Below are 15,019 nucleotides of genomic sequence, written 5' to 3'. Positions count from 1 at the left end.
TAAGGCCTGGCTAGAGTCTATACTGTATTGTGGTACTGAATGGATAAGGCCTGGCTAGAGTCTATACTGTATTGTGGTACTGAATGGATAAGGCCTGGCTAGAGTCTATACTGTATTGTGGTACTGAATGGATAAGGCCTGGCTAGAGTCTATACTGTATTGTGGTACTGAATGGATAAGGCCTGGCTAGAGTCTATACTGTATTGTGGTTGGAATGGATAAGGCCTGGCTAGAGTCTATACTGTATTGTGGTACTGAATGGATAAGGCCTGGCTAGAGTCTATACTGTATTGTGGTACTGAATGGATAAGGCCTGGCTAGAGTCTATACTGTATTGTGGTACTGAATGGATAAGGCCTGGCTAGAGTCTATACTGTATTGTGGTACTGAATGGATAAGGCCTGGCTAGAGTCTATACTGTATTGTGGTACTGAATGGATAAGGCCTGGCTAGAGTCTATACTGTATTGTGGTACTGAATGGATAAGGCCTGGCTAGAGTCTATACTGTATTGTGGTACTGAATGGATAAGGCCTGGCTAGAGTCTATACTGTATTGTGGTACTGAATGGATAAGGCCTGGCTAGAGTCTATACTGTATTGTGGTACTGAATGGATAAGGCCTGGCTAGAGTCTATACTGTATTGTGGTACTGAATGGATAAGGCCTGGCTAGAGTCTATACTGTATTGTGGTACTGAATGGATCATAGACCCTTGATGGGCTATCAGCAGGATCATAGAACCTTGACCCTTGACTGCTCTAGCCAGGCCTTATCCATCTAGGCAGGCCTTATCCATATATATATATATACACACTGTACTCGATACCATCTACTGCATCTTGCCTATGCCGCTCAGCCATCACTCATTCATATATCTTTACGTACATATTTTATGTACATATTCCTTTACACTCATATTCTCATTCACCCCTTTAGATGTGTGTGTATAAGGTAGTTGTTGTGAAATTGTTAGGTTCGATTACTTGTTAGATATTACTGCACGGTCGGAACTAGAAGCACAAGCGTTTCGCTACACTCACATTAACATCTGCTAACCATGTGTATGTGACCAATAACATCTGCTAACCATGTGACCAATAACATCTGCTGACCATGTGTATGTGACCAATAACACCTGCTAACCATGTGTATGTAACCAATAACATCTGCTAACCATGTGACCAATAACATCTGCTAACCATGTGACCAATAACATCTGCTAACCATGTGACCAATAACATCTGCTAACCATGTGACCAATAACATCTGCTAACCATGTGACCAATAACATCTGCTAACCATGTGACCAATAACATCTGCTAACCATGTGACCAATAACATCTGCTAACCATGTGACCAATAACATCTGCTAACCATGTGACCAATAACATATGCTAACCATGTGTATGTGACCAATAACATCTGCTAACCATGTGACCAATAACATCTGCTAACCATGTGTATGTGACCAATAACATTTGATTTTGATTTGACTGGAATAAAGTCATCCAATAGTTATGAGAGGAATTGAAGCAATGTGGTCAACTATTTCAGATATCATTTCGCGATAAAAGAAGAAAAGAGGAAGCCATGATGTAAAACGTTTTTTGTTGTTGTGATGTTTGGCAAAACTAGGTTAATTTAAAAACCTTTGCTGTCCTTAGGAGCATATTAATTCAAACATCAGGCCTGCATGGACCTCTGGAGGAACATTTTTTGGGAAAAGTAAGCACCAACAAGCTTCATTAAGACGCCTTTCCGAGACGCCCTCTGGTGGTCAACGGTCCAGTTCCAACATCTCCAAATCACACGGCCCAGTTCCAACACCTCCAAATCACACGGCCCAGTTCCAACACCTCCAAATCACACGGCCCAGTTCCAACATCTCCAAATCACACGGCCCAGTTCCAACATCTCTAAATCACACGGCCCAGTTCCAACATCTCCAAATCACACGGCCCAGTTCCAACAGTTCCAACATCTCCAAATCACACGGCCCAGTTCCAACATCTCCAAATCACACGGCCCAGTTCCAACATGTCCAAATCACACGGCCCAGTTCCAACATGTCCAAATCACACGGCCCAGTTCCAACATGTCCAAATCACACGGCCCAGTTCCAACATCTCCAAATCACACGGCCCAGTTCCAACATCTCTAAATCACACGGCCCAGTTCCAACATCTCCAAATCACACGGCGCAGTTCCAACAGTTCCAACATGTCCAAATCACACGGCCCAGTTCCAACATGTCCAAATCACACGGCCCAGTTCCAACATGTCCAAATCACACGGCCCAGTTCCAACATCTCCAAATCACACGGCCCAGTTCCAACATCTCCAAATCACACGCCCAGCCCAGTTCCAACATGTCCAAATCACACGGCCCAGTTCCAACATGTCCAAATCACACGGCCCAGTTCCAACATCTCCAAATCACACGGCCCAGTTCCAACATGTCCAAATCACACGGCCCAGTTCCAACATGTCCAAATCACACGGCCCAGTTCCAACATCTCCAAATCACACGGCCCAGTTCCAACATGTCCAAATCACACGGCCCAGTTCCAACATCTCCAAATCACACGGCCCAGTTCCAACATCTCCAAATCACACGGCCCAGTTCCAACATCTCCAAATCACACGGCCCAGTTCCAACACCTCCAAATCACACAGCAAACGAGGTCTTTGTTTACCATTAAAAGGTGAAAGGAGGGGCGTTATTGTTACCATTAATTAACACGTCCTGTTGTAATTAACACGTCCTGCTGTAATTAACACGTCCTGCTGTAATTAACACGTCCTGCTGTAATTAACACGTCCTGCTGTAATTAACACGTCCTGTTGTAATTAACACGTCCTGTTGTAATTAACACGTCCTGTTGTAATTAACACGTCCTGTTGTAATTAACACGTCCTGCTGTAATTAACACGTCCTGTTGTAATTAACACGTCCTGTTGTAATTAACACGTCCTGTTGTAATTAACACGTCCTGTTGTAATTAACACGTCCTGCTGTAATTAACACGTCCTGTTGTAATTAACACGTCCTGTTGTAATTAACACGTCCTGCTGTAATTAACACGTCCTGCTGTAATTAACACGTCCTGTTGTAATTAACACGTCCTGTTGTAATTAACACGTCCTGTTGTAATTAACACGTCCTGCTGTAATTAACACGTCCTGTTGTAATTAACACGTCCTGTTGTAATTAACACGTCCTGCTGTAATTAACACGTCCTGTTGTAATTAACACGTCCTGCTGTAATTAACACATCCTGCTGTAATTAACAAGTCCTGTTGTAATTAACACGTCCTGTTGTAATTAACACGTCCTGCTGTAATTAACACGTCCTGTTGTAATTAACACGTCCTGTTGTAATTAACACGTCCTGCTGTAATTAACACGTCCTGCTGTAATTAACACGTCCTGCTGTAATTAACACGTCCTGTTGTAATTAACACGTCCTGTTGTAATTAACACGTCCTGTTGTAATTAACACGTCCTGCTGTAATTAGCAAGTCCTGTTGTAATTAACACGTCCTGCTGTAATTAACACGTCCTGCTGTAATTAACACGTCCTGTTGTAATTAACACGTCTTGTTGTAATTAACACGTCCTGCTGTAATTAACACGTCCTGTTGTAATTAACACGTCCTGTTGTAATTAACACGCCCTTTGTAATTAACTTCGCCAGCTGTAAATAAACCAACTGTGTAGCTCAGTTGTAGAGCATTAAACGTCCTGGTGTGGGTTCGATCCCGGGACCACCCTACGTAGAATGTATGCACACATGACTGTAAGTCGCTTTGGATAAAAGCGTCTGCTAAATGGCATATATATTATTATTATTATATATTCAGTTAGGAAACGTTAATAAAAAACATGATTAGACAGAAATAATCACTTTCATTTCCCCCTCGTTCCCGTTCTGTATACTGCTGACTGATGCTAAGGCTGGGGATTTTGGGGCTCTGCAGGGAGTGGAGATTAGAAGGTGTGTGTGTGTGTGTGTGTGTGTGTGTGTGTGTGTGTGTGTGTGTGTGTGTGTGTGTGTGTGTGTGTGTGTGTGTGTGTGTGTGTGTGTGTGTGTGTGTGTGTGTGTGTGTGTGTGTGTGTGTGTGTGTGTGTGTGTGTGTGTGTGCGAGAGACGAAGTCGTAATAGCATACAGTGTCTATTCTCCCACTCTGTACTGCACTGCAGGCTAAGTGGTGGGAAGGCGGAGTCTACTGTACACTGGATAATCAGATGTAGCAGAGAGGCTACTGTAGAATACCCAGGGGACAGCTGGTAGGACGTTGTCTGTTCCAGAATGGCATCCTTACTCCCTACTTACCCTATTACTTTTGATCATGGCTTGTATGGGAGCCATATCGGCTCTGGTCAAATGTAGTGCACTATGAGGGGTTCATATGTAGTGCACTATGAGGGGTTCATATGTAGTGCACTATGAAGGGTCCAAATGTAGTGCACTATGAAGGATTCATATGTAGTGCACTATGAAGGGTCCAAATGTAGTGCACTATGAAGGGTTCATATGTAGTGCACTATGAAGGGTCCAGGGGTCGGGTTACAGACTGAATAATAACCAGGGGTCGTGTTACAGACTGAATAATAACCAGGGGTCGTGTTACAGACTGAATAATAACCAGGGGTCGTGTTACAGACTGAATAATAACCAGGGGTCGTGTTACAGACTGAATAATAACCAGGGGTCATGTTACAGACTGAATAATAACCAGGGGTCATGTTACAGACTGAATAATAACCAGGGGTCGTATTACAGACTGAATAATAACCAGGGGTCATGTTACAGACTGAATAATAACCAGGGGTCGTGTTACAGACAATAATAACCAGGGGTCGTATTACAGACTGAATAATAACCAGGGTCGTATTACAGACTGAATAATAACCAGGGGTCGTGTTACAGACTGAATAATAACCAGGGGTCGTATTACAGACTGAATAATAACCAGGGGTCGTGTTACAGACTGAATAATAACCAGGGGTCGTATTACAGACTGAATAATAACCAGGGTCGTATTACAGACTGAATAATAACCAGGGGTCGTATTACAGACTGAATAATAACCAGGGTCGTATTACAGACTGAATAATAACCAGGGGTCGTATTACAGACTGAATAATAACCAGGGGTCGTATTACAGACTGAATAATAACCAGGGGTCGTATTACAGACTGAATAATAACCAGGGGTCGTATTACAGACTGAATAATAATAATAATAATAATATATGCCATTTAGCAGATGCTTTTATCCAAAGCGACTTACAGTCATGTGTGCATACATTCTACGACAGGGGTCGTGTTACAGACTGAATAATAACCAGGGGTCGTTTTACAGACTGAATAATAACCAGGGGTCGTATTACAGACTGAATAATAATAATAATAATAATATATGCCATTTAGCAGACGCTTTTATCCAAAGCGACTTACAGTCATGTGTGCATACATTCTATGACAGGGGTCGTGTTACAGACTGAATAATAACCAGGGGTCGTGTTACAGACTGAATAATAACCAGGGGTCATGTTACAGACTGATTAATAACCAGGGGTCGTATTACAGACTGAATAATAACCAGGGATCATATTACAGACTGAATAATAACCAGGGGTCGTATTACAGACTGAATAATAACCAGGGGTCGTATTACAGACTGCATAATAACCAGGGGTCGTGTTACAGACTGATTAATAACCAGGGGTCGTATTACAGACTGAATAATAACCAGGGATCATATTACAGACTGAATAATAACCAGGGGTCGTATTACAGACTGAATAATAACCAGGGGTCGTATTACAGACTGCATAATAACCAGGGGTCGTGTTACAGACTGAATAATAAACAGGGGTCGTTGTGTTAGCTGGTTTGGTTCGCTGTGTTAGCTGGTTCGCTGTGTTAGCTGGTTTGCTGTGTTAGCTGGTTTGCTGTGTTAGCTGGTTTGATTCGTTGTGTTAGCTGGTTCTCTGTGTTAGCTGGTTTACTGTGTTCGCTGGTTTGCTGTGTTAGCTGGTTTACTGTGTTAGCTGGTTTAGTTTACTGTGTTAGCTGGTTTAGTTTACTGTGTTAGTTGGTTTGGTGTGTTAGCTGGTTTAGTTTACTGTGTTAGCTGGTTTAGTTTACTGTGTTAGCTGGTTTAGTTTACTGTGTTAGCTGGTTTAGTTTACTGTGTTAGCTGGTTTGGTGTGTTAGCTGGTTTAGTTTGCTGTGTTAGCTGGTTTGCTGTGTTAGCTGGTTTGGTTCTCTGTGTTAGCTAGTTTAGTTTGTTGTGTTAGCTGGTTTGCTGTGCTAGCTGGTTTGCTGTGTTATATGGAGAGGGATGAGGTACAGAGGTAGGGTAGTGCAGTAAAATTGGTTTGATTCCTCAATTTCCCTCTTTATGGGTGACAGTCAGCAGAGCCATGAGTATGTTGTACTGTAGCAGTAGGCCACAGTATTCTAATGACTAACAGTAGGCCACAGTATTCTGATGACTAACAGCAGGCCACAGTATTCTGATGACTAACAGCAGGCCACAGTATTCTGATGACTAACAGCAGGCTACAGTATTCTGATGACTAACAGTAGGCCACAGTATTCTGATGACTAACAGCAGGCCACAGTATTCTGATGACTAACAGCAGGCCACAGTATTCTGATGACTAACAGCAGGCCACAGTATTCTGATGACTAACAGCAGGCCACAGTATTCTGATGACTAACAGCAGGCCACAGTATTCTGATGACTAACAGCAGGCCACAGTATTCTGATGACTAACAGCAGGCCACAGTATTCTGATGACTAACAGCAGGCCACAGTATTCTGATGACTAACAGCAGGCTACAGTATTCTGATGACTAACAGTAGGCCACAGTATTCTGATGACTAACAGTAGGCCACAGTATTCTGATGACTAACAGCAGGCCACAGTATTCTGATGACTGTTTGATGGATCAGCATTGGGCACAGGAGGAATAGGCTTGTTTAAAAGGCCTGGCCTGGTCACTACAACACACTACTGGCCTGGTCACTACAACACACTACTGGCCTGGTCACTACAACACACTACTGGCCTGGTCACTACAACACACTACTGGCCTGGTCACTACAACACACTACTGGCCTGGTCACTACTGGCCTGGTCACTACAACACACTACTGGCCTGGTCACTACAACACACAACCCACTGGCCTGGTCACTACAACACACAACCCACTGGCCTGGTCACCACAACACACTACTGGCCTGGTCACTACAACACACTACTGGCCTGGTCACTACAACACAATACTGGCCTGGTCACTACTGGCCTGGTCACTACAACACACTACTGGCCTGGTCACTACAACACACTACTGTCCTGGTCACTACAACACACTACTGGCCTGGTCACTACAACACACTACTGGCCTGGTCACTACAACACACTACTGGCCTGGTCACTACAACACACACACCCCACTGGCCTGGTCACTACAACACACTACTGGCCTGGTCACTACAACACACTACTGGCCTGGTCACTACAACACACTACTGGCCTGGTCACTACAACACAATACTGGCCTGGTCACTACTGGCCTGGTCACTACAACACACTACTGGCCTGGTCACTACAACACACTACTGGCCTGGTCACTACAACACAATACTGGCCTGGTCACTACTGGCCTGGTCACTACAACACACTACTGGCCTGGTCACTACAACACACACACCCCACTGGCCTGGTCACTACAACACACTACTGGCCTGGTCACCACAACACACTACTGGCCTGGTCACTACAACACACTACTGGCCTGGTCACTACAACACACTACTGGCCTGGTCACTACAACACAATACTGGCCTGGTCACTACAACACACTACTGGCCTGGTCACTACAACACAATACTGGCCTGGTCACTACTGGCCTGGTCACTACAACACAATACTGGCCTGGTCACTACTGGCCTGGTCACTACAACACAATACTGGCCTAGTCACTACAACACACTACTGGCCTGGTCACTACAACACAATACTGGCCTGGTCACCACAACACCCCACTGGCCTGGTCACTACAACACACACACCCCACTGGCCTGGTCACTACAACATACACACCCCACTGGCCTGGTCACTACAACACACTACTGGCCTGGTCACTACAACACAATACTGGCCTGGTCACTACAACACACTACTGGCCTGATCACTACAACACACTACTGGCCTGGTCACTACAACACACTACTGGCCTGGTCACTACAACACACTACTGGCCTGGTCACTACAACACACACACCCCACTGGCCTGGTCACTACAACACACTACTGGCCTGGTCACCACAACACACTACTGGCCTGGTCACTACAACACACTACTGGCCTGGTCACTACAACACACTACTGGCCTGGTCACTACAACACAATACTGGCCTGGTCACTACTGGCCTGGTCACTACAACACACTACTGGCCTGGTCACTACATCACACTACTGGCCTGGTCACTACAACACACTACTGGCCTGGTCACTACAACACACTACTGGCCTGGTCACTACTGACCTGGTCACTACAACACACTACTGGCCTGGTCACTACTGACCTGGTCACTACATCACACTACTGGCCTGGTCACTACTGACCTGGTCACTACAACACACTACTGGCCTGGTCACTACAACACACACCCCACTGGCCTGGTCACTACAATAAACTACTGGTAACTACAATGCACTACTGGTCACTAAGTCTCGGTGAATGGATCCCTATATTATTCTACACAGAAGTAGCATTGACCAATAATATTCCCATCGAAGTCAAGGCATTCCTTTCCATGCTTCTAACTAAGTCTCGGTGAATGGATCCCTTTTCTCTATGCACGGAGTTGCATTCGCTAAATCTACATAAATCTACATAAATGAACAGTATTTTCCTGAGAGAAAAGACTTGTGGAAACGACTCTTTATTCATTTAGTTTTAAAAGATACATCAGGGTTGATGCATTGAAACACAAACATTTACCTTGCAGTCGGGTTGGCTAAACACTACTGTGGCTTGACTGAATCCTAATACTATTCACTTTGCTGCCACTTGGCCGTTTGGATTTCTGTTGTGCGATGTGTTTTTAATTTGCATTGTTCTCTGTACATGAATCTCCAGATGAAGACTCATAAAGCAGCCTATTTATTCATTTACCCACGCAGAAATCAATCGATGTACTGATAAGCTACCGAGGGAGTTAAAAATACATTTTTTTTTTTTTTTATTGAACTTGTTTACAAAACATCTCTAACTCTACAGCAAACAGATGGTCGTACACCAACACTAAAAACAAACATTAAACCAGGAAGTAATTGCAAAATCTAGACGTGCTCAGCCAGAGTTAAACTGGAAAATGGTCCCCTTCGGACTGGGGAGCTAACTTCATGAAATGAGAAGGTAGTGTGTGTGTGTGGGGGCTCAGACAGGGCAGGGGGGCTCAGACAGGGCAGCGGGGGCTCAGACAGGGCAGCGGGGGCCTCAGACAGGGCAGCGGGGGCCTCAGACAGGGCAGCGGGGGCCTCAGACAGGGCAGCGGGGGCCTCAGACAGGGCAGCGGGGGCTCAGACAGGGCAGCGGGGGCCTCAGACAGGGCAGCGGGGGCCTCAGGCAGGGCAGCGGGGGCCTCAGACAGGGCAGCGGGGGGCTCAGACAGGGCAGTGGGGGCCTCAGACAGGGCAGCGGGGGCCTCAGACAGGGCAGCGGGGGCCTCAGACAGGGCAGCGGGGGATGACAATACAAACTATTAATTTCATTCAAACATTCATGACAGGAAGCTTAAAAAAAGATGAAGGGGGCTGGCAACCTATTCCATTTATAGTGCACTACTTTTGACTGGGCCCCTAGGCCTACATAGGGTGCCATTGGGGACGCAAGGACACAATCTTTCAGCTGAGAGCAGCAGCAGAGAGGGAGGGAGGATGTGGCCCTAGCTGTCTAGAGGCAGGTGACCTTTGACCCCTGTCATGGAAGCAGGGCTTGAAACGATTGAAGAATGAGGACCTGAATATTTCGTGGTGGCTACCGCCCTGCCTGCCCCACCTCCTGGGATACAGCCTGAGATACAGACCTTCACGTGACCAAAAAAAACAGTTTGAGAGAGAGAGAGATGGAAGGGGACCATGGGACAACATCTTAAACTTTATCATACAAGCACATTCAATAAAACCTTTTAAAAAAGGGAGTAAATCAAGGAGCGTGAAACCTGTAACTTGCATTGAATCATGCTACTAGCTGGATGCTACAGGTCTATGTACGGATGGATGGTGAATCATGCTACTAGCTGGATGCTACAGGTCTATGTATGGATGGATGGTGAATCATGCTACTAGCTGGATGCTAACGGTCTATGTATGGATGGATGGTGAATCATGCTACTAGCTGGATGCTACAGGTCTATGTACGGATGGATGGTGAATCATGCTACTAGCTGGATGCTACAGGTCTATGTACGGATGGATGGTGAATCATGCTACTAGCTGGATGCTACAGGTCTATGTACGGATGGATGGTGAATCATGCTACTAGCTGGATGCTAACGGTCTATGTACGGATGGATGGTGAATCATGCTACTAGCTGGATGCTACAGGTCTATGTACGGATGGATGGTGAATCATGCTACTAGCTGGATGCTACAGGTCTATGTACGGATGGATGGTGAATCATGCTACTAGCTGGATGCTAAGGTCTATGTACGGATGGATGGTGAATCATGCTACTAGCTGGATGCTACAGGTCTATGTACGGATGGATGGTGAATCATGCTACTAGCTGGATGCTACAGGTCTATGTACGGATGGATGGTGAATCATGCTACGAGCTGGATGCTACAGGTCTATGTACGGATGGATGGTGAATCATGCTACTAGCTGGATGCTAGGTCTAGCGGATGGATGGTGAATCATGCTACTAGCTGGAGCTAACGGTCTATGTACGGATGGATGGTGAATCATGCTACTAGCTGGATGCTAGTCTATGCGGATGGATGGTGAATCAGCTAGCTGGATGCTAACGGTCTAGTAGCGGATGGATAGAATCAGTAGCTGGAGCTACAGTAGCAGTAGTAGTAGTAGCAGCAGTAGTAGTAGTAGCAGCAGCAGCAGCAGTAGTAGTAGTAGTAGCAGCAGTAGCAGTAGCAGCAGCAGCAGCAGCAGCAGCAGCAGTAGCAGTAGTAGCAGCAGCAGCAGCAGCAGCAGCAGCAGCAGCAGCAGCAGCAGCAGCAGCAGCAGCAGCAGCAGCAGCAGCAGCAGCAGCAGCAGCAGCAGCAGCAGCAGCAGCAGCAGCAGCAGTAGCAGCAGTAGCAGTAGCAGCAGCAGCGGTAGTGGCAGCAGCAGCAGCAGCAGTAGCAGCAGCAGCAGCAGCAGCAGCAGCAGCAGCAGCAGCAGCAGCAGCAGCAGCAGCAGCAGCAGCAGCAGCAGCAGCAGCAGCAGCAGCAGTAGTAGCAGCAGCAGCAGCAGCAGCAGCAGCAGCAGCAGCAGCAGCAGCAGCAGCAGCAGCAGCAGCAGCAGCAGCAGCAGCAGCAGCAGCAGCAGCAGCAGCAGCAGCAGCAGCAGCAGCAGCAGCAGCAGCAGCAGTAGCAGCAGCAGCAGCAGCAGCAGCAGCAGCAGTAGTAGCAGTAGCAGTAGTAGTAGCAGTAGTAGTAGTAGCAGTAGTAGTAGTAGTAGCAGCCCCACAGCTCTGCCCCCCCCCCCGCGCACGTTGCCAGTACTTCTATGCAGCCTGGTCCTCTGAGTCTAATGGATTCAGCCATGTTCCCCCCCAGTCCTCTACACTCAACCACAGATCCTCCAGCCCCATAACCCCTCACCATGTCTGGTCTCCTATGCAGCCTTGTCCTCTGAGTCTCTGCTGGATTCGGAAGCCCTCGCCATCCTGTCTACCATCAGTGCATCCTCCAGACACCTGCGGGCCTGGATCACCTTCTCCTCCTGTTCCCTGTGAACACACAGAGAGGACTGGGTTAGGGATGAACACAGAGAGGACTGGGTGAGGGATGAGGGCTGGGTTAGGGATGAACACACAGAGGACTGGGTTAGGGATGAACACAGAGAGGACTGGGTTAGGGATGACAGAGAGGACTGGGTTAGGGAGAGAGAGGACTGGGTGAGGGATGAACACAGAGAGGACTGGGTTAGGGATGAACACAGAGAGGACTGGGTTAGGGATGAACACAGAGAGGACTGGGTTAGGGATGAACACAGAGAGGACTGGGTTAGGGATGAACAGAGAGAGGACTGGGTTAGGGATGAACAGAGAGAGGACTGGGTTAGGGATGAACACAGAGAGGACTGGGTGAGGGATGAACAGAGAGAGGACTGGGTTAGAGATGAACACACAGAGAGGACTGGGTTAGGGATGAACAGAGAGAGGACTGGGTGAGGGATGAACACAGAGAGGACTGGGTTAGGGATGAACACAGAGAGGGCTGGGTTAGGGATGAACAGAGAGAGGACTGGGTGAGGGATGAACACAGAGAAGACTGGGTGAGGGATGAACACAGAGAGGACTGGGTTAGGGATGAACAGAGAGAGGACTGGGTGAGGGATGAACACAGAGAGGACTGGGTTAGGGATGAACACAGAGAGGACTGGGTTAGGGATGAACACAGAGAGGACTGGGTTAGGGATGAACACAGAGAGGACTGGGTTAGGGATGAACACAGAGAGGACTGGGTTAGGGATGAACACAGAGAGGACTGGGTTAGGGATGAACACACAGAGATGACTGGGTTAGGGATGAACACAGAGAGGACTGGGTTAGGGATGAACACAGAGAGAGGACTGGGTTAGGGATGAACACAGAGAGGACTGGGTTAGGGATGAACACAGAGAGGACTGGGTTAGGGATGAACACAGAGAGGACTGGGTTAGGGATGAACACAGAGAGGACTGGGTTAGGGATGAACTGGGTTAGGGATGAACACAGAGAGGACTGGGTTAGGGATGAACAGAGAGAGGACTGGGTTAGGGATGAACACAGAGAGGACTGGGTTAGGGATGAACAGAGAGAGGACTGGGTTAGGGATGAACACAGAGAGGACTGGGTTAGGGATGAACAGAGAGAGGACTGGGTTAGGGATGAACACAGAGAGGACTGGGTTAGGGATGAGGACAGAACACAGAGAGGACTGGGTTAGGGATGAACTGGGTTAGGGAGAACAGAGAGAGGACTGGGTTAGGGATGAACACAGAGAGGACTGGGTTAGGGATGAACACACAGAGAGGACTGGGTTAGGGATGAACACAGAGAGAGGACTGGGTTAGGGATGAACAGAGAGAGGACACAGAGAGAGGACTGGGTTAGGGATGAACACTGGGTTAGGGATGAACAGAGAGAGGGCTGGGTTAGGGATGAACACAGACAAGTTAGGGAGGACTGGGTTAGGGATGAACACAGAGAGGACTGGGTTAGGGATGAACACAGAGAGGACTGGGTTGGATGAACACACAGAGAGGACTGGGTTAGGGATGAACACAGAGAGGACTGGGTTAGGGATGAACACACAGAGAGGACTGGGTTAGGGATGAACACAGAGAGGACTGGGTTAGGGATGAACACAGAGAGGACTGGGTTAGGGATGAACACAGAGAGGACTGGGTTAGGGATGAACACAGAGAGGACTGGGTTAGGGATGAACACACAGAGAGGACTGGGTTAGGGATGAACACACAGAGAGGACTGGGTTAGGGATGAACACAGAGAGGACTGGGTTAGGGATGAACACAGAGAGGACTGGGTTAGGGATGAACACAGAGAGGACTGGGTTAGGGATGAACACAGAGAGGACTGGGTTAGGGATGAACACAGAGAGGACTGGGTTAGGGATGAACAGAGAGAGGACTGGGTGAGGGATGAACACAGAAAGGACTGGGTTAGGGATGAACAGAGAGAGGACTGGGTTAGGGATGAACAGAGAGAGGACTGGGTTAGGGATGAACAGAGAGAGGAATGGGTTAGGGATGAACAGAGAGAGGACTGGGTTAGGGATGAACACAGAGAGGACTGGGTTAGGGATGAACACACAGAGAGGACTGGGTTAGAGATGAACACACAGAGAGGACTGGGTTAGAGATGAACACACAGAGAGGACTGGGTTAGAGGATGAAGACACAGAGAGGACTGTTAGGGATTGGGTTAGGGATGAACACACAGAGAGGACTGGGTTAGGGATGAACACACAGAGAGGACTGGGATTGGGTTGGGGATGAACACACAGAGAGGACTGGGTTAGAGATGAACACACAGAGAGGACTGGGTTGGGGATGAACACACAGAGCGAGGACTGGGTTAGGGATGAACAGAGAGAGGACTGGGTTAGAGATGAAGACACAGAGAGGACTGGGTTAGAGATGAACACACAGAGAGGACTGGGTTAGAGATGAACACAGAGAGAGGACTGGGTTGGGGATGAACAGAGAGAAGACTGGGTTAGGGAGATGAACACAGAGAGGACTGGGTTAGGGATACAGAGAGGACTGGGTTGGGGATGAACACACAGAGCGAGGACTGGGTTAGGGATGAACAGAGAGAGGACTGGGTTAGGGATGAACACAGAGAGGACTGGGTTAGGGATGAACAGAGAGAGGACTGGGTTAGGGATGTACAGAGAGAGGACTGGGTTGGGGATGAACACAGAGAGGACTGGGTTAGGGATGAACAGAGAGAGGACTGGGTTAGGGATGAACAGAGAGAGGACTGGGTTAGGGATGAACAGAGAGAGGACTGGGTTAGGGATGAACAGAGAGAGGACTGGGTTGGGGATGAACACACAGAGAGAGGACTGGGTTAGGGATGAACACACAGAGAGAGGACTGGGTTGGGGATGAACACACAGAGAGGACTGGGTTGGGGATGAACACACAGAGAGGACTGGGTTAGGGATGAACAGAGAGAAGACTGGGTTAGGGATGTACAGAGAGAGGACTGGGTTAGGGATGAACAGAGAGAGGACTGGGTTAGAGATGAACACA

General features: G+C 47.6%; 1 protein-coding gene across 1 annotated transcript in view; it reads right to left on the bottom strand.

Annotated features, from left to right (window-relative positions):
• The window catches only part of LOC123989561 (methyl-CpG-binding domain protein 2-like), a 104,757-nt gene that overhangs the window by 16,292 nt on the left and 73,446 nt on the right, over positions 1 to 15,019 (bottom strand). Inside the window, exon 6 of the mRNA XM_046290675.1 lies at positions 11,857 to 11,984. Within this exon, the coding sequence (XP_046146631.1) occupies positions 11,870 to 11,984 (115 nt within the window). The 3' untranslated portion in view covers positions 11,857 to 11,869. The remainder of the gene's footprint in view (positions 1 to 11,856; positions 11,985 to 15,019) is intronic.

Source organism: Oncorhynchus gorbuscha, linkage group LG11 (assembly GCF_021184085.1).
Source record: "Oncorhynchus gorbuscha isolate QuinsamMale2020 ecotype Even-year linkage group LG11, OgorEven_v1.0, whole genome shotgun sequence".
NCBI lineage: Eukaryota > Metazoa > Chordata > Actinopteri > Salmoniformes > Salmonidae > Oncorhynchus > Oncorhynchus gorbuscha.
The sequence above is the reverse complement of the archived record's forward strand: the minus strand, read 5'-3'. Positions and strand labels throughout refer to the sequence as shown.